Source organism: Hippocampus comes, unplaced genomic scaffold (genome assembly GCF_001891065.2).
Source record: "Hippocampus comes isolate QL1 unplaced genomic scaffold, H_comes_QL1_v1.1 scaffold242, whole genome shotgun sequence".
NCBI classification, from domain to species: domain Eukaryota; kingdom Metazoa; phylum Chordata; class Actinopteri; order Syngnathiformes; family Syngnathidae; genus Hippocampus; species Hippocampus comes.
Genome location: NW_017805385.1, coordinates 56,110 through 77,232, shown reverse-complemented (window position 1 = coordinate 77,232; position 21,123 = coordinate 56,110). Strand labels below are relative to the sequence as shown.

General features: G+C 46.3%; 1 protein-coding gene across 2 annotated transcripts in view; it reads left to right on the top strand.

Annotated features, from left to right (window-relative positions):
- Positions 1-2,845: 2,845 nt before the first annotated feature.
- kirrel3l (kirre like nephrin family adhesion molecule 3, like) overlaps positions 2,846-21,123 on the top strand; it is a 47,847-nt gene continuing 29,569 nt past the window's right edge. For both annotated transcript variants that reach the window (XM_019872887.1, XM_019872886.1), the window contains exon 1: positions 2,846-3,390. In XM_019872887.1, coding sequence (XP_019728446.1) covers positions 3,351-3,390 — 40 coding nt within the window. In that variant the 5' untranslated portion in view covers positions 2,846-3,350. The remainder of the gene's footprint in view (positions 3,391-21,123) is intronic.

Below are 21,123 nucleotides of genomic sequence, written 5' to 3'. Positions count from 1 at the left end.
GAACAGTCACTATTATTTCACCCAGGGCAAACAGGGTGGTGCTGGAGCGTCGCTGCAGGTCGATCTGTGCACATGCCTGCCAACAGTCTCTTCTATTCATTTGACATTGATTCCCCTCAATGCAGTCTCATCACGAGATCACGGTTCTCCTACTTTTTTCCATCTTTGTTTATTATGAGGTACAATACGGTAGCGCTGCTCTAGTCAAGGATGTTAGCTAATGCAATCTAGCCTCAACTTAAAAGACTTCAAACACACCGGAAGCCAAAACAGGTGGTCCAGTGCTTTCAATCGCTTTATTAAGCAAACGGTAACAAAAACACAAGACAGAAAACAGAGGCACATTTGGAGCACACCTATCGGTGGCCTCAACTGACACCGTCACTGAACACCACAGCGGCTAATGCTAACCAGGAAGTCAGCCACAAGTATGCCGCAAACATTCGATGTTCACTTCCATGTTGCTGACCGGACCGGACCGGACCAGACCAGACCTGCCTTTCAAAGGTATGAACACATTTAACTATAATTACTGTCGTGTGGAATGTGCTGATAAATGACAGATTATTGTGAATGGTGGATTTTTTTTCCTTTCTTTTTGTCCAATCAGATTTTAGCCTCTGTAAATTGTCACATCACTCTAACCTGCAGTGCTCGCTATTGTAACTTCAACCATTCAAACGATGGTCCTGTTTCTTTAATCTAGGGGTGTCCATCTACGGTCCTCGCGGGCCGCTGTCCTGCCTGTTTTCCATCTCTCTCTGCTGCAACACACCTGAATCAATTTGATACGCTCATCAGCAAGCTCGCAAGAAGCATGAGAATGATCCTCATCATTTGAATCAGGTGTGTTGCAGCAAGAACACATGGAAAACAGGCAGGAGAGCGGCCCTTGAGGAGCGACTTTGGACACCCCGACTCAAAATTGTGTCTTGATGTGATTGTGAGCGTGAATTGTTGTTGGTCTTTGTGTGCTCTGCGATTGGCTGGCAACCGGTTCAGGGTGTCCCCTGCCTATTGCCCGAAAACGGCTGGGATAGGCTCCAGCCCGCCCCGCAACTGAATGAAGAAAAAATGGAATTCAGCAGAACAGTCACGATTATTTCACCCAAGGCAAAGGGGGTGGTGCTGGAGCGCTCAGAAAATGGATGGATGAACTATAGGAGGGCGGCACGGTGGGCAACTGGTTTGCACGCAAACCTTACGGTTCTGAAGTTGGTTCAAATCTTTTTTTTAGATCATTGAGCGATGCGAGCGGGGTCAGACAAGAAACAGTTCTCAGTAGGATGCACCGCTGCAAGCTACAACATCCACAAATTGAATTTCCCAATTGAGGGATTAGTACAATAAATTCGGTTCAATTAAAGAGCATTATTATCTTTGTTAAGGCAACATTTGGAGATCCCGTTCTTGCCTCTACGTGATCTCATTAGGGTTGTTGTGATGGGAAACAGTGTAATTTAGATCTCGTAAAATAAATGCACTTTATCTGTGACTGAACTAAAGGACGGCGGCATGGCGGTCAACTGGTTAGCACGCCAGTGTAGTGCAGTGCAGAGATGCAGGGTTCGAATCCGGCTGCGGCCTTTCCATTTAGAGTTTGCATGTTCTCCCCGTGCCTGTGTGGGTTTTCTCCAGGGACTCCCGTTTCCTCCCATATTCCAAAAACATGTGGAGCCTGTCAATGGAACACTCTAAATCAGGCATGTCCAGCTCCGGTCCTCGCGGGCCGCTGTCCTGCCTGTTTTCCATCTCTCTCTGCTGCAACACACCTGAATCAATTTGATACGCTCATCAGCAAGCTCTCAAGAAGCATGAGAATGATTCTCATCATTTGAATCAGGTGTGTTGCAGCAGGAACACATGGAAAACAGGCAGGAAAGCAGCCCTTGAGGAGCGACTTTGGACACCCCGACTCTAAATTGTCTCTTGATGTGATTGTGAGCACGAATGGTCTTTGGTCTTTGTGTGCTCTGTGATTGGCTGGCAACCGGTTCAGGGTGTCCCCTGCCTATTGCCCGAAAACGGCTGGGATAGGCTGCAGCCCGGCCCGCGACTCTTGTGAGCATAAAGCGCATCAGAAAATGGATGGATGAACTATAGGAGGGCGGCATGGTGGGCAACTGGTTAGCACGCACACCTTACGGTTCTGAAGTTGATGGTTCAGGATCAATTTGACCTTTCTGTGTGGAGTTTTTTTGTTTTCCATGTTTTTGTGCGGATTTGCTGTCAGTACTCCGGCTTCCTCCTACATTTCAAAAACCTGCGTGGAATGTTAATTGAGGACTCTAAATGGCCCTATTGGGTGAATGCGAGTGTGAATGTTTGTCTAGATGTGCCCTGTGATTGGCTGACATGCAGCTTGCACCCCAACGTAAGATGGGATACACACAAATGAATAGAGATAAAGTCAACTGCCATTGATTGATAGATTGAAAAACAGAGAATGCAGTCATATGACATGATGTGAAAGCTGATTTACTTTGAGCGCAGAGGCTTTTTTTCCACTGTGTCGAGTCATCAAAAATGGATCGTTTAGAACTACATTTTAGGGTACTTTTTTCCATTCAAGTCAAGGCATTGAATCAGTGCTTCTACTTACTTGCACCACAATCTTTCTGCACTTCCAGTACAAGGTGTAAATAATGGCCACCTCCGATTATGATAGCGTCCGTTAACGTCTGGGCGTCTGCACAGCAAAATGCTTATTCAAGCACACGTTTGACTTGGGCTAACTGTTTCAAACGAAGCCCTCCCCTTGACGCCAGCTCAGCCAATAGGGGGGCCGAAGAGGCGGGGGAAAGGATGGGGGGGGGTGAGGTTAGCTCACCCTTCCCACCACCCCACCGGGGTGCGTGTGAAGCAGAGGGGCTCCGCACACTAAGCTTAGTGCCAAATGTGGTGTAAGCTCCCAACAGAGAGTGTCAGTGCGCGTCTCCCGTTGGCAAGAAGCGGAGAGGAGTGTGCGTGAGAGGTGCGTCTGTTCCATACATATAACAGCGAGAGAGTCACTCACACGGAGGAAAAGAAGGAGGAGGAGGAGGAGAGAGGCAACTTCAGCCGGCTCCATCATCACAAGTGCGCACAGTCCTGGAGGCGAGCGCGCAGCAGTGAACAAGTGGACCGCGCTTCCAGCCCGTGGCTTTGATTCTGCAGAGTGGAAAGTTATCAGGAGTAGGAAACAATGCATCTGTGACTCGACTTAAATCAAGTGTTGGGACTTATTCACAGCGATTGCACTCGAGTGGATCGTATCACGGGAGAGCGTGCGAGTGAGTGGACCACCAGCAGCCCCGCACCAAACAGACGGAGCAGGCGTTTCTCCACGCGGCCACGGGGGAACAACTACGATGACCGTGCTTTACCTCATCTTTTGCCTTATGGCTTCAGGTATGGCTCACTCTTTATTTGTTCCTTGTTGTCTAAGATGGACGTTTTAGTGCGTTTAAGGCGCGCTGCGTCAAGGCAGCCGGTGCGACGCGCCGCTCCGCGCAGGACAACACAACACTCACGCATAAACTCGGATGTGGAATTACGCGTGCAATTAGTTGGGCAAGCATGATTGCATCAGTGGATCCCACACTGTATGGCGAGTGGCGCGGCAGTGAGTGGATTACACGCACTTTGCTCGGGATTCTTGCGGGGAGCGCGTGAAGATGGTCACCGATGCGGAGACACTGAAGGGAAAGTTGGGCTACATGTTGTGTATTGTCAAACTGAATATGTGAGGGCGGATGAATAAAAAAAGTCTGCGTACATTCAATATATTTACGTGCTAGGAATAGAGAGCGCATTTGTTTTTTTGCTTTAATTTGGGGGGTGGGGGGTTACGTCACCGTCGCCCCCAACACTTAAATAATCCTTAAATCAAAATACTGAAACCTGAAAACACCCAATCGAGTTGAGCAGATTGATGAACGAAGTCAAAGGGGCGTCCTTTTAAAAGTAAGCCACCCTAAACTTTCTGCACTTCCAAGCACGATTTGGCTCCTGACTGATTGCTAATAACTCGCATATGTCCTGATGCAAAAAATAGCTCGCGGTAATTAACTCTCAGAGACTGTGACTTATCAGCGTTGTGCCAGAGCTAAAGAAAACACACACACACACACACACACACACACACACACACACACACACACACACACACACGCACGCACACAATGCACAAACGTGTTAATTTAACACCTTGAGGGAAACAAAATATGTCTGCATCACAAGCCAGAATTTCAGGTTATTTAACAAATGGTAGGCTATTGTTTACTTAAACGCCATTTGTTGGGAGCACCTCTGTACCTTTAGCCCCCCCTTGGTCATGAGGGAGGCTGGGGTTGAGGCTGATGGCGCGCCAGCAGACCTTTGCTCTCTGACAGACGAGCAACAGCTGGATAAGGAGGGAAGAGCCAGTAGCAAGGCAGTGGCACTTTAGCCCACTCTTTCCAAATCCAGCACACATTCACACACACACACACACACACACACTCGAGCACGCATACCCAAATCATGAAAATGGTAGCAGCTGCAGCCCCAATTAGATCGTAAGACACCTTGAAGCGCTTTTTTTCCTTGTTGTTCTTGTTCAAGCTTTCACACAGTCACTCCAACCCCCACACACACACACACACACACACGCACGCACACAATGCACAAACGTGTTAATTTAACACCTTGAGGGAAACAAAATATGTCTGCATCACAAGCCAGAATTTCAGGTTATTTAACAAATGGTAGGCTATTGTTTACTTAAACGCCATTTGTTGGGAGCACCTCTGTACCTTTAGCCCCCCCTTGGTCATGAGGGAGGCTGGGGTTGAGGCTGATGGCGCGCCAGCAGACCTTTGCTCTCTGACAGACGAGCAACAGCTGGATAAGGAGGGAAGAGCCAGTAGCAAGGCAGTGGCACTTTAGCCCACTCTTTCCAAATCCAGCACACATTCACACACACACACACACACACACACACACACACACACACACACTCGCGCACGCATACCCAAATCATGAAAATGGTAGCAGCTGCAGCCCCAATTAGATCGTAAGACACCTTGAAGCGCTTTTTTTCCTTGTTGTTCTTGTTCAAGCTTTCACACAGTCACTCCAACCCCCAACTGTCCATTAAGAACCTGTTTGCTGCACACAAATGAATGTGGCTTTATCATGTACAAAGAACCACCTACAGGTTACCTTGACATCTTGCCGCCCTATTTTTTTTCCAGACCTATTGATGATTTTTTTTTTTCTCTTTTAATGCCACTGCTGGTCACCTGTTGGGCATCATCAACCTGATCTTGCTGTAAGCTTTTGTAAGGCTCCAGCCCGCCAGCAAACCAAACGAGGAAAAGTGTGATCAAAAATGGATGTATGTTTCCAATCTCTCACTTTGACCTCCACAGTCTCCACTTTGCTGCTGTTTACTTGCTGCTCTCAATGGCCTCTCCAATAAATGTGAGATTCTGAATGTTGGAGACCCTCACTGACTGAGGGGCTGACGCTTTCCAAAATCAGTGAGGTTTTCAGGCGCTCACAGTTCCATTTTGAAGCAGAATACAGATTGACCAAATCTGAGGCAAGTAGTGGATAAGTGATGGAGAAAATGTCATTTTTGTCACCATTTTTGCTACAAGACGCATGATTGCACGCAGGGTGTATACCGTCCTTTTCCCCACTCGCACTTTACTTTCCCGTAGAGTCCCTTTTGGCGCCCTGAGGAATCTGATTGGACTCTACATCAGTATTCTGAGTAATCTTCTGCGAGCGCTTCTTTGGAAACCTTGGATTTTTTTTGTTTTTTTGCTTTAGGAAGCTTGTGTCTCATCGGGCCGAGTTCAAAGGCTGAGTGCAGAGATTACAAGTTTCTCCTGCTTCCTCTTTAAGTTGTGTCGCCGCTCCATGGTGCATCGTCGTGGAGAAAAAAAAGTCACCTCATTCCTTGCCAGAAGTCTTTATTTGTCTCCCTTTACTCTGTTTTTTTTGGTGAACACGTGACAAAGGGTCATGCGGACATGCAAGTGCATCTTCTTAATGAGCTGACACAAACACACGCGCACACGCACACACACCTACAAAGCCGTTACCAAGCATCATCTCCCCTCTTGCCCATTACTAGAGATTTGTCTCATCCTTGTGCGGTGCAGACATGTTTGTGGGCCCAGTGACAGCCTGGCCCCCAATAGGGTGGCTTTAAGAAAGTATGCATATTTCATGAGCTATGGTTCTTTGAATTCTTGTGGAGGGAGGGGGTTGGGGGGGTGCGTCATTGTGGGTGGAGGAGAGAAGGAAGAGAGCCTTGTTGCAGGCATAGGGCTTAGATGTGTCACCAGTGTCTTAATAATTGCACGCGGCGGGAAAACACTGGGGACAAGCGGCAGAGCGTCGTTAACCTTTTCCGCCGCATGTCGAACACATTCACTCGTCATTTCTCTTAACTTCCCCCACCGTCACCACCCACCATTCATACTCATTTTATTTCCTTAGCGGGAGAAAGTTTGTTGGCAGGAACTTCAGCCAGTCAGCCAGCTTTGGACACGAGATGCATAGTGTCGATCCAGCAAAATTTGGATGCAGCTGACTCCTGGAGAGGAGTGTCTTGCATTATTTAGGAGGCGAAGTCATGGCAAAGATGCATTTTAGCTTACTTTGACTTCCTGTCTATCTGTGTATTGGTTTTTGCTGTTATTTAACATAGTATTTAGATCATCTATCTATTTATCCATCCATGCAGACAAAGGACAAGAGCCATGAAGCGGAACAGAAGCAGACTTAAGTCGATTCATGCCCAATGCAAGTCTGGTACGCTGTCTAACTGTGCGAATGGGCAGGCGACACAAACTGTTGGTATTTTTCAAACGCACGCAGCTGCACCAGTGTCGCCGTAAACACGGCCGACTCGCTTCGTCGCCCATGGGCTCCTCTTAGTCCCTTTGAAAGAGGCACGCGAAAGGCGAGTATTCCTTGACACGGCAGAAGCAGAAACTGATTTGCTGGCGTCAATGCAGGAGGTCGAAGCGTGCAAAGTACGTTTTGAAGAAACTGCAAGCAGACTTCCATGGAGCAATGATGTAAAGTTACCTCGGGTGATCACAGATCGCATCTAGAAAGTGACCACCTTGTAGCCTGGGCGTTCATGTCCATGTTTCCCCCCCCAACGACCCATCTCCATACATGCTTTGCGGCCAAGGGGTTAATTCTAAAAATATAGGCTAATAATATGCCGATAATACTACTGTGTTCGCTAAATTGATTTCTGCAATTCTTCAGGGGGTACAACGCACACTGTTGTCAGATAAAAAAGTGCAATACAATGCCTGCCTGTGCCAAACATCTGTTTGCCTGCACCTCGATCAAATTCACCAAAATCGCCTTACACCACCTGCGCCAATACTTCGACATGGTTTTAGCAGGTGTAAAGTTTAGTCTTCTTTCAGCCTCTAAATTGTCATGTGTGTCAAATGAAATGCCCTGGGTACCCCGGAAAAGCCCAGCATGGCACAGAGCCGTCTGCCAATTTCCAAACACACTAAATGAGGCTCGCAGTCCAGCACACCTGCGCTGTCCGTGAATATCGAGGCCACGGTGCCTATTTGACGAGAGACCACGATTTTAGGCACGAGGGCTTCTAACAGGCGCTCTCATTTGCTCCTTTCCTGTCTAAACGCTCATTTTCTGCAGGAGGCGCACTCAAACAAACAGTTATGAATGACCAAGCTGTTAAACAATGGCCTGCTGCTTTCTCCTCATCCTGTAGACACGGTGCACACATTGCATTGTGATCCTTCATAAACAGCCCCTACACGTGCGCAAAGAAGAAAGGAAACAATGGCACTTCATAATGTCGCCTGCCTCTAATCAGCTTTGCCATTTGGGTAAACACAGATAAAGAACTTGGCAGTATGTCCCTGTGCATTGTTATCAGCTGTTCGCAAATTAGCCCGTCGTGTTCGCTGCTCTGACCCAGCACAGGAAGCCAGGTAGCTAACTGTTGATGGCACTTGTCCTCTTCAGCCCACCCATCTTCCTTTGTCTTCACTTTCTCCTTGTGCACATCCTCACCTTGTCTCCCTCTGGGCCAGTCGGCACATCCGGGAAGGAAATGACAAAGAAACAGGACAATGGAGGGGGATCGTGTTAACTTCCTGCCTTTGCCTGGAGACATCTTCCCCGGCGACTTCACCTTGGGCTGGATCGTCACCGTGCGACCCAAAATTGTTTACTCTTTCATTCTCCTTTGCAAACAACGTAAGGGAAAGATGGGGAGGACTGAGAATTAATTCTGAGCATGTCATTAAAACAGCACCTTGAGGGATTAAGTCACGTTTATACAGTAGAAGATATTTTGAGCGGTTGGCTTGCATTTACCTCCCCTTTTTCCACAAGCACGCACGCACATGCACACGGACACACATACACGCATCCAATGACAATTCCTGCCCAAGGGATATACAGTATACCTTCAACATACAGCAGTAATAAAGTAACTGATTCATTTTTATCCTCCAATCAGGCAAGAGAAGAATGTCATACCTGGTACGCACACACACACACACACACACACACACACACACACACACACACACACACACACACACATTCACAGAAAATTGAAACGTGTCCAGGGCAGCACAGCAATATGTGTTATCTTGTATTCCTTAACCTTGTATCAAACATAGCTCGGCTGTAGGAGGATTATGTGGAAAAACAAGCTTAGGTAGAAATACCTCCACCACTCTTTTTGCCCTGCAAAGAAAAGAAGGCATTTCCAAACAGGAGAAGATCTGAAATGTTCTGCAGGATGCTATGGGCTGATGACATACGCTCATTCCCCACAAGTGACTCACCATGAATTCACCGACGCATGTACGCATGCAGTCACCGGGGTCAAGGGCACCCATTGTTGTGATGATAAGTTGACATGAGTGTGCGGCTTCTTCAGGGCTTTGTGCCTTTTCTGGAATGATTAGTCAAAGTCCGATTGTCTAATTAATAATGCTCCAAGAACACGGCATGCCATCTTTTTTACAAATTACACATATGAGAAAAACGGATCCTCGTGCATATAACATTGTTTTTCACTGCAACACAATTGATGCTTAGCCATAAAATAGCTTGGTTGGCAGTATTCATTCAAATGATATAAAGAAATATGTGAGAAGAATTTGTGGATACCTTTTGCACATGCAAGTACCGTGGTTGAGATGTTTGAAAAAGCAGAGCATCGCGCCAGATTTAAGGAGGCGTTTGAAGCTGAACACGTACTCGATTGTTTTGGCTCAAAGTGGAAGCTCATCGCTGGCAAAGATATCGCTCAAGGAAAAAGAAACAGATCCTAGCACTTTGCAAATAATGTTGAAATATGAGGCATTTTTCCAGTTGCGCTGAAGTACAGCTTAATTGTGAGGTTCAACCACGGCAATCGTATCTTCTTGTTGTTTAATGAGCTCGGATTGCCAGGGCCAATATTGTCTTGCTGACTCAAACATGAACCAAAATAGTGGCTTGGCGGTGCATCAATCCCGTTTACAGTCCTATTATGTCTGTCTCGTGTTGTTGAGAAAACGGGTGGATGAATTGCCTTTGCTTTGTATTTCTTTCCCGCGCCGCTGATTTTTCTTTCTCGCCTCCAGAGGTCCGAGAAAGATGTCAGCCAATTTGCTATCAACTGAAGGATGTCAATCAAACCGTATTGATCTGGCTTTTAACTGCGACTTCCCCCGATGGCAAAACATGGTAATGTTATTGAGCTGTGTTGAAACACGAGAACCGGCGTATGTGGGTGGTGGTTGAAGCGGGAGGAGGTAAAGGTGTCTCTCGCTCTCTCCCCGGCTGTCTTTTTGGCCACAAAAAAGCAATGTGCAAACCGCCATGGGCTCAGCATGGGAATAAGGGGGTGGGAGAGAGGCAGACAGAAAAAATGGGAAGGGTCAAAGGGATTTACTGCCAGGAGCCGAACATCTCAGGTAATGGATACGCTTGAATTGGTGGAAAGCAAACCTGCTGCTTTTCTCTTTTTTTGGCGTGGCAGGGGTGAAAGAAAACAACCAGGGTGTAACTTACCACATGCTCTGAAGGGGATTTATGGAAAGTTGATATTCCAGCACCTGTGGGGCCAAACGCGAGCTCTCAGGTGTCTACTCTGACATGCGCGGGGCGGCTGTATGCGTCCGTATATGTGTGGGTAGAGATGTGGATGTGTATCATGGGAGGCTTCTTCTGCCACATTCCCGGGAAGCTGCACTAAGGAGGCCAGTAACAGTCGGATAAGTGCTTGCCAAGCTGGCTGAGGTGAACTTAACACCCTTGGTAGAATGAAGCAGCCCAAACCATTGTTCCAGCACATTGCACCCGTCTGACTGAGGCATCCTACTTCTGCGTCAATCCCAGGGGGCTGGAAGGAGGAACGAAGCAGAGGAGAGGGACTGATTGTTCCCTGCTCAGACTATCCACAGATGGGGCTATGGCACATGATGTTTGCTTTCGAAAGTCCCAGGCGTGTTCTGTGAATGCACCGGAGGATAGAAGAGAAGGCAACGCCAGTACAGACAACAGCGGAGGGAAGAAATGGCTGGAAAAAGGACCGAGCTGCTTATGATGTCAGTGCTGGAACAGAAGACAAAGCATACAATGAAAATGGAGTTGGAAGTTGCTACTATTTCCAAGCGGAGACATATAAAGCTGAACATAATGAAGAAGGGAGGGAGAGTAAGTGAGAAAAAGGATGAGATGCAGGGCTGCATCCATCATGGGGTTTGGTGCAGGATCCATTTGTACCTATTGTTCTCCATAATTTGTTTTCTCAGAAGCTGCAAAGGGAGGGGCAAAGGGGAGAGACAGCCGTTATTTTTTGTGCTAATTACATGAGCGGAGACACCGTCATTAGGTAAATAAAACAATAGGCTGCAAAGGAAATACACACGGAGGGATAGACGGACAGTGATAGGCACAATCTTCTGTATTTTATACATTCAAGTGATCATGTTAAAAGAAGCTGGAAAAAAATAAAAAGATGGGGGCAAGGATTGAGCGAGCGAGGATGAGAGCGGGCACTAAAAGGGCTAAGAGAGATAAGATGGAAAAGCCCTCTTCTGAGATTGCTCTTTGAGGTGCATGCAGACTCGGTGCAGGTGGAATTGTGTTTAATACACTCGCTAGACATGGGAGGAAAGGGAGATGTTTGAATGGAGGGGTGGGGGCAGCATGAGCGCTCCACTCTGCTTCCTCGCATCAAAGCTGGAGAGTGGCTTCGGCAAGATGTTTGTTGTGGCTCGTTGGGGAGCGTCTCCTAGTTAGGTCACGGGGTCGACACGGCCCACTCTTTGGTTCGGGTGGTATTACGTCTCAGAGCCACCACATAAACTATCAAAGAAACCCGCCAACAACATGTGTGTGTGTCTGTGCCTGTGTGCGTGTACGTGTGTGCGCGTGTAGCTTACACAGTGGAACCTTAAAGATTGAACACGACTGACTATAGATGTTCCACAAAACTGGTCGACCTGAAGCAACTTGGCCCATTGACAAAAATGGAGATCAAATGAATCTGTTAACTGCCGCGCAAGCGTAAAAATAAGTATGAAAGTAAAAATATACGACTGACTGTTATGAGTACAACTTGGCATTGACTGTGACTGAGGATGACCGAAGGCGAGCCCCCTCACAAAAAGACTGAAACTGTCGTTTTAAGATTCCTAACTGGCTTGTCAGTGTAAAAAGAAGTTCTCCACTGCTAATAATAAAAGGCAGAAAGAATTGATATCGAAGCGTTTGAGCTTCGTGGGGAAAAAAACCTTTCTAACTTCATGCTATTGATTCCCGTTTTCAGTTACCATTGTCGCTTTGCATCATGTTGTACTGAGTAGCCAGGACACATGCACTACTTTCCTACATAATGGTGGTTCAATCTCTGAAACAAAAAAATTCCTGAAACTTTTGCTCAAACTGTACCACCACAGAGGAGTTCAAAAATAGTCTCTGAAAACATATTTACGTCATATTTCGAAACATAACACACACGTGTTCAAAGTGCTCTTGTTAAGAAATTGAGGAAAGAAAAAAAGTGCAATTCGCTGCAACTGCACCAATAAAAAAGCCGCAAAATTCATACATTTTGGCACTGGTCTCTTCTTCGTCGGGGGGAAAAAAAAAAAAAAACACTTTTTGGGTCTCGACCCACTCGTTGAGAATCCTTGCAAAGAGGGCATTTCCATCTTATCTGTGTGTGTTTTTGGGTGGACTGAGCTTGTCAGTGGTCTTTCGGGGCTGAGATACTGTACATGGAAAGATAAATAAGCCCCTAATGAAGCCCCTCCATCAGCGGGCAGTTAAACAGCTGACTAAGAGATTGAGGGGCAGCAAGGGCTGATTGTTGGCTCATTCAAAGCGCCTGGAGGAGACTCTCGAAGCGTAACACTTGAGATGAACCTTTCTTTGCTCCACAGACCTCAGCCTTTCTTTCTCTGAGCACTCATTTTGATCCACAACAGCAACTCAGGCCTGCTCCCTGATTGCACCAGGCAGTTCTTTAAAAGGCAATTTCAACCGGTGGGGCCTTTGTTTAACTCCACCAAGTAGGGGCACATTATATCTGTTGTGCTCTTCTATTGGGTTTGAAAGGGATGCGTTGCAATCATTAGGCATGTGATATTTTGTTTTTAAAAAATAAACAAGGTGGATCTCAGAACTGGCCTGGACTAGTTTTTTTGTGGGGGCTGAGAGAAATCAATGGCCCATTTCAACCTAATACAGCCATGACTGCTGTGGTAATAGTGTGAAAATAGGCAGCGTTCATGCGGCTCTTTTATACCTCCAGGCTTGGATCACAAGTGAAGTCCAATTCATTCCCACTTGAATCGAGGCGGGGGGAAAAAAATGTTCTCAAGAGCTTTCAAAAGACTCACATGATGATGGCAAGAGAACAGGTTGCTTTTTGTTAGTTTTGTAAGAAAACGGATGAGGCTGCCATTTTGACAAAGGACAGATATTCTGTAACACGGAGCTGCAGTTTTTCCAGAGCAAATAATGATTCCTCTCCACGGCCTTTGGCTCTTTGATCCCAGGTAATGTGCTAACAAGCAGCGCGGGTTCATGGAATACCCACCACACTCGGCTGTCTGTTCACAGCAAAGTGTGTGTGTGTGTGTGTGTGTGTGTGTGTGTGTGTGTGTGTGTGTGTGTGTGTGTGTGTGTGTGTGTGTTTTCTCACCAATTAATGAATTGCTTGTGTTGCCTGCTGAGGTGACAGTGGCTTGTATCTGGCAGGGTCTGTCTCCCCCCACCCAACACACACACACACACACACACACACTCACACACACACACACACACACATTTGTGTCGCCAGCCTTGGGCCCTCTCACACTATTAATGAAAGCAGTCTCATTAGTACTTGTGGTTCTATGTGCAAGACAACTCTGGACCATTGTGAGAGTGTCTAATCAGGGGACCACTCAAAGGCTGAGGGCTCCACTGCACCAATGATGAAGTTCACATTTAAAAAGGAGCCAACGAGCGTTCTGTTTAATTGGGACGGAGGGAAATACCGAAAGGGGCCCGTGGGTCGTGGTCACCGAGATTCCTTAACTCCAAAGAGAGCAGTGAAGAAACTTGGGTTCCCCATCTTTCCTCTGCATGTCACATAATTTAATCTGCTCAATATCAAATAATTTCTCAGAGTATTTCCTCGCTAATTTAACCTTATCGCTTTTCGAGGTTGGCCAAAGAAGAAATGAAGAGTCGGGAAAAAGGAATAAAAATGGATCTCGGAGGGGTGCCTTAATGAGAATCAGTTTGCCATTTTGCCAGGTCGGATGTTGCAACAGCTGGCAAATAGATGGAGGGGGAGAGAGAGAGAGAGAGAGAGAGAGAGAGAGAGAGAGAGAGTGGAGGGTTCGGAGAAGAGACCTAAATGAAGCCATACAACAAAGTGATGGGACTTGTGTTGTTTGCTTGATGTTTGGGTCTCTAACTTGTGTCCCACAGCACTTAACACGCCCGGAGCCATCTCTCCTGGCGGTTAATTAGAATCCAATATGGTTGCCTCCTGTTGGTCATTTTTCCTCCAGTGTGTTTACCCTTTCCAGAGGCTCCATTCACTGCTTAATCTGCCGAGAAGCTGAATGTCAATAGGTCAGGCCAAAACTCCAGAGCCCAGAGAGGGCGGGAGGGAGCCATTGAACAAAGGGGAGAAGGAGAGAGGATCAGGGGATGAAGGAGAGGGCTCAATTCTTTCCCTCCTTGCTATATTTTTCTCCCCGCCACCGCATTCTTGTTGTTGTTTCTCCCCCATCCCTTCTTTGCCTCTACCTCGGCTTTTCTTCTCACTTCTAATCCGTCCTCTTGATTGTTCTAAGCTGCTTTCAGACAGCCCCTGGGATGCTGGGTTGGGCAGTAGGAGACTGTTTTAATTAAGAATTAGGAGAGGACTCCCTTAAGAAGGTTGCTTTTAGTGCGGGACGGACAGAGCAAAGTGAAGATGTCAAATGAAGGGCTCAAATCAGACAATGGGAAACGGAGAAAGCTTTTTTTCAAAAAAAAATAAAAGCTGTTTATAGACATGGAGGCACTCGCCCATTTGCTCACAAGATCCGTCGGGCTCGAAGGCATCGAAGGGGCTAAGCCAAATTGGATTTTTTTTTTCATCTGTAATCAAGCAGCACAATCTTTATGGATCGATTTCAACTTCCTGTGATTCATACCGCATCCTATAAGGGTGATATGGGATCAGTATTAGCCAGCAGGCAAAGTGAAAGACTTTAAACATTCGATCTAATGATGGATCATCACTCCAGATGGGCTGAGAAACCTGTGACGATTCACTTGTTTGTCACCAGTCCAAACTGGAGGTATCTCGCTTCTAATTTTGCAGAGAGAATAGGGAAACGGTCGAAGTGGCACGCTAGGTGGCTTCGAATGAAGCCAGACATCCATCGTTTGTCGATACAGCTTGTCCTTTTTCAGTGCCGTGGGGAGCTAGAGACTATCCGAGCTAACTTTGGGCAAACGGCAGACTAAACTCTGGACTGGTCTCCCATCAGTTACATAGCACATGTCGAGAGAGACAAATCACAATTTGCATTCACAATCACCAGGAGAGGAACCGAACTCACGCTACCAGCGTGGAAGTGAGGAGTGGACCACTATATCATTTGTGACTAGACGAAAAAAAGGGGGTGGAGTGAAACAAACACACACACACACACACACACACACACACACACGATTCAGATATGAATAAATTTTTTAAAGTCTATCTTCTTGTGATAATAGACTCGGCATAGGCAAAATGAGGGTTTGCCTGCGAGTGTTGGGGTGTAGCCTGAGAAAGGAAGAAAGGACACGTGCTGCGTGTTTGGTACACTAGTTCTTAAGTGCACATCTGTCCCAACTAAGGGCCATAGAAAAGTTAAACCCCAGTGCAAAGACAGAGCGCACAATGAAGTGTTTAAGTCAATCAAACCAGCAGACCTAAGTGTGGCGGGTGTTGAAGTGCGAGAGGCCAAGCCGAGGTCGAGAGACCAACCCTCGGCATTCTCTGCCGTCACGCATCCCGAGACACAGCCGCCATATGTCCACTGTTCCATGCTCAATGAGGAAACCAGCCACTGTTACAAAGACTCATTCACGGCCACTTGATGCTGAAAACCCGTGGAATGCTACGGTACGTTTGGGAACAGAACGGGCCATGAGAATTCACCAAATAAAATTAAAAGAAAAGAAGAAACACCGCTCGAGAAGAGAAATGATGCTATCCTATAAAGCAAATCACAAAAACAATGTAGGATGTGCAAAAGATGTCATCTGCATGCCGGGCCTGTCGTCGGTGTTATGACTTCCGAATGAAACACCACGTATGCATGCATGTGTTCTCCTGCGTCCGGTCTGAAACAAAATTTTGACGACACTCAATTTTCTATTAGGCTTCTCCTTATTAGGGTCATAGTTGAGCTAGAGCCTATCACAGCTGACCTGGAGCAAGAGGTGAGGCACACCCTGGACTCTCTCGCCACCATTCAATCGCAGGGCACATCTTGACAAACAACCATTTACACCAATGTTCACCCCGATGGGCAATTTAGTTTCTTCAGTGAACTTACTTGCATGTTTTTGGAATGTGGGAGGAAGGCAGAGACTTCCCGCGCAAGCACGGGAAGAACACGCAAGCACCACACAGGAGAGCCATCGCTGAGATTCAAACCCAAACCTCTGAACTGAACGAACATAACTACTGCGCCTGAAATTAAGACTGTATGTGGTTTTAAAATTTGACAAATGCAAATAATATGACTCCGATGGATGTAGTCAATGTGCTGTAGAAAGCATATAGAATCATAAATACAAGCAGGAATTACTGCACGCGCTCATGCCTCCACCAAAAGTGTCAGGTCTCAATATCCGTGCTCATAAATTCCATGCGGGTGCCAGCCTTGTTGAGCTGGTTTGGCAATTTGGCACGCCGCGCTGCACTTTGGCGGGCGATGCTTTTGACTTGCGCCCAGCGCATGTGGCATATTGGTAGGATACAGTCACGTAAACTTTTATGCCTGCTGGAACCAGGTCTAAGTATTGGCGCAGGTCGTGTAATGCAATTTTCGTCAATTTGGTGGCGGTGTACGGAGACCTCCGCAAACGTGTCGAGGATGTTATCGTATTTCATACATCAAAAAGACAACAGCGTGCATCATGCCCACTACATAATTGCAGAAATGTATTCATTGAACACATTTTTTTATTATTAGCATCTTTATGACAGCTATTTTTTTTAAATCACCCCGGTGACAGCGGCATGGCTTTTGGGGTGGGGCGGGGTCACACACTGGCACGAACGATCAGGGTGGAAGGCGGTCTTCAAATCCCCACCTCACAGATGTATGCTCTCCCTCGCCAACTTTATCCTCCCGTTGAGGTCTGCTTACCGATTCTCATGAACGTATTTTGCATGCCAAAAACCTGCCACAGATCACGAGCGAATCAGTTTCTGCTTCCGTCGTGTCAAGCACTTTCAGCATGCATTTAAAGGAAACAAGAGGAGCCGCTTTGACTTTGAAATCAAGTCAGCTATGTTCACTCTCACAATGGTGCAAAACGTTCACCGGCTTGTTCGGGTCTGCAAAAATACCATAACTTGCTCGAGCCCGCCCTCATGCAGAGTAAGATTGCACCTTGCGCCAGACATGTGCGAGGCAAGAAAACAGAGTTCTCAGGTTCCAAATCGCAGTTGTGATGTCAATGAGCCTTCCCTGATTGCTTTTTATTGGGTTGCTGTAGGCTATACGGTTACTTAATATATATTTTTTAGTTTCTTGAAATAAAAACCTGCTTGTTGCTTTTCATCAATAATTTCATTTTAATATGTTGATGTTGTGCCACTATAGTGTCCATCCATCCATCCATCCATCCATTTTCTGATCCGCTTTATCCTCACAAGGGTCGCGGGGCGTGCTGGAGCCCATCCCAGCTGTCTTCGGACAGTAGGCGGGGGACACCCTGAACCGGTTGCCAGCCAATTTTGGCTCCTAGTTTGGATATTAAAAAAATTCCAATGGAAAAAAAAACAACAACAACAAATGAAAGAAAAAAAGAACAGCACAGTGATATGAGTTTGGGAGAAATGCATCCATAGTCATTTTGTTTTTTAAGTAAAGTGGGCTGATAAACAATATTATTATTTTGCCCTCAGCATGTTACAGCACACCCCTCCTCGGCGCCCCAAGAGTCCCCCAGTACACGGTGCCTCAGTCACTCACAAGGCTCTTAATAAGGCCACCAGTAAATGCCAGGGAAGATATGCCGGAATGAAAGATCTTTTTTCCTCATACTCAATCTTTGAGGATGAGTTTCCTGGTGTCGTGGGGGAGGGTAAAAATGCAGCTTCAAAGAGCAATGCTACATTTTAAAAGAAACAATAAACCCATCCGCTTATGAAATAATATTTTTTTTTTTTTGCCTTTCGCATCCCGTTGTGTGCCAGCTCTGGGGACTTTTGGCAGACATGAAAGCTGAGCAAAAGGTAGCGGAGGAAGCCCGTGCCAAAAAGATAAAGTGTGCCGAGCTCCACTGGGAGGGATGCATCACACAGATAGTTCATTTTTTTTCACTGTAGTCATTAGTATCCAGCGCAAAAAAAAAAAAAAAAGGTCAAACCTGACTTGAAGCCGTCCAGTATATCACAGTTACATTTATACATCAAACCCTGCTGTGATGTCTCATCAGCTCGGTCACACAGGAGAGGGGGGGCTTGGCTCAGGAACTTTTGCATAGTCAGAGACGTTGACTGTGCATCGCACGGTGTCGTCTTAGCATTGCAAACATCATTAGCGCGGCGGGCTCATGCTTTGCCACGCCATCCTCCCTCGCGCGCAACCTCTCGACCCGACCTCGAGATAAGCAGCAGAACTTGCAAATGCAGTATTCTGAGGTCAGGGCTCTCACACTAGAGGCTGCTGGCAGATGCAGAGGCTTCAGCCCGCATCTCCTCCCATCCGTCACTTCTCTCCATCCATCGGCTTCTCTGTGAACGGAGGGGGGGAAAAAAAAAGAACACAAACAACCAGATGAGCCCACAACCTTTTTTTTTGTTATAGCACATCTCTTTAATTCTTCGCCCATCTCGCCCACTTCTTGTTCACACCGCTTGCTGCTTTAATAATATATTGATTAATTAGTTCACTCATTAATCATTCATTCCTTAATCATGGCCTGATTTTTCTTAGGGAAGCGGTGCAAATCTGAAAAAGCCTGACTTCACATTTCATTTTAATTACACTCCTTCACTAATCAACACTTAAGAGATGGAATTTCAGGAAATGAGTTTTTCTCCTTCCTTTCTTTTACTCAATACAAAGCGCAAGTATTGAGGCCAGCAGGTAACAGCAACCCGCTCTCCTCCCCCGCGCTTTTCTTCTGGCAGCTCATCTGTGGGTTAAAAGGACGTTTCCATTTACAAGAAATCAAATGAACAAAATGAGCATTTGATGTTGAATTAAAAACTTTTCTCCCCGGAGAAGTCGACGTGCCGGTAAAACAGGGAAATTAAGTCACGCGCACCTTTTCAATCGTAAGCAACCCGACTCCAAACAGCTCGACCGTACTTGCTGTTGACGATTTTCCACTGGCAAAACCCTGTACTGTCCTACGAAACCACTCGTGGTCGCTCATTGGTTGATCAGATTCGCCATTGCCGCATTACTGCAATATTTGACGATACATGGCTAGAAATTACCAAAAAAAAATAAAAAATACACACACATGCTAACATTAGCATTCCCTGTACCTTAGCTCTACACTGCAGTATCATGTGCCACAATCTCCACTTTGCCGCAGTGGGCCATTTTCTTGTTGCCTTTCGACTCCTGTTGAACAAAATTTGTCTTCTAAACTTGCCCATATAAAGGCGAGCCCCCATTGTTGCTGTTCGCATGGTGTGGTGGAAAAGCAGCAAAAGAGAAAATGTTGTTTATAAATACTGTCAAGGTGCCTTTGTAACAATACAAAGGAGGAAATATAGTGAATCTTAGCATTTTATTGTTTCCAGTAGATTCATGGCTCCCAATGGAGGTAGAAAGTAATTTGTTTAATCGCCGGGAGTTATTTTCTATGGACAGAGAGAAAACATTGTTAATGTGCAACATGAAAAGGAAAAAAGAGAAGAGGAATATTAAAACAGGTTTAATTAGAAGTGGTCTTTGTGCTTTTGTGTGTATCCATTGCAAGCCGAGGCCAAAATACAGCACATCTGCTTTCTCTGAAGAGACTCTTGTTGGCTGCTGACAAAAAAAAAAAAAAAAGAATTATGTATCAAATTAAAAGAGAGCTTCAGTGAGATGACGGCAAGTCGGGCATTAACCTCTAAGCTTTAAAAAGCACACATATTAGGCAACGCTAATGAGACTCTCATTGAGCGTGATGTGTTCTGTGTTGAAAAACACACAAAAGCACGGCTTTGACTTCAATGTGCTGCTTTGAATTAGGTTGTCACCCTTACTCATCACACCAGCAGCTAACATTACAAAAACGAACATGGCGTCGATGGCCTTTTACTGTAAGTGAGAGGCGCACACTTGCGTTACAATGCTCATTAAAAAATAATAATAATAAAAGGGGGGGGTATTAATTATGAAACGCACTACTTCCTATCCGATCGTGAGGAGCCAAGGGGGTCTCCAATGGGCTCAATTAGGGAGAGTAGGCCACAAATCCCCAGACTAAATTAATTGACACCCCAGGGCATTCGGTCCAGACCCACTACAGAATCTATGTAGACTTTCCTTGTTTTCATTTCACCTCCTTTTAGCAAAAGTAAGAGATGGAGACTATTTCAATGTTATCTCCTCATTATTTTGTGGATTTTTTTAATAGCATTCATTAACTCGCTTCATTTGTCACAGAGCTATGTTGTCACATGACGCGCACTCCTGTGTTTTCTACCACCATTTACTAAACTAAACAGCAAAATAAGTTTGACTGATAATAAAGTGGAATCGGGAGGGAATTTGAGAGCGAAAATTAGGGCTGTGAGACAGAAGGAGCAAAGGGCTGGGGACAGAGATGGGCTGGGACGATGACACAAATCCAGCCTGTAGCTGTCTCGCAGAAAAAAAAAAAAACACCAAAGGCGGGGTACGCAGAAGCCAAACGGCAAGACTGGCTCAATCAACATCTTGTCAACACTGCTGGCTGATGTGTACAGACAATTTTCATACCACCCTCCACTTTTTCCTCCTCCTCTGCATATGCCTTTTTATTTCCTGTCCTCCTGCCAGCCGAGCCCGTCACTTGCGATCCCTTCAAGCGTGGAGTCGGCACTTCTCTAGCTCATGGCGTTAGAGTGTAGAGAGGATGTGTGCATGTGTGTTGACGTTCAAAAGCAATGCTGGAATTATACTCCGCCGGATGCCTCTGCCCTGCCCACCAGCGAGCCTAAAGATGCGGCACTGTGACAGTGAGTGTGCAGCAAGTGTGAGAAGATAGCGGAAGAAGGAGTCTGTTTGCAGATGCACACTGTCGGCACTGCAGCACAGCAACTGTGAGAGCTGAACCATTCATATTCGCTCCAGCACTGAATGTGTCACATCAGCAGTCTTGGTCTCACGCCCCCCGCACCACCCCCCCTTGGCCTCCCCCATTTACTCTTCTTCT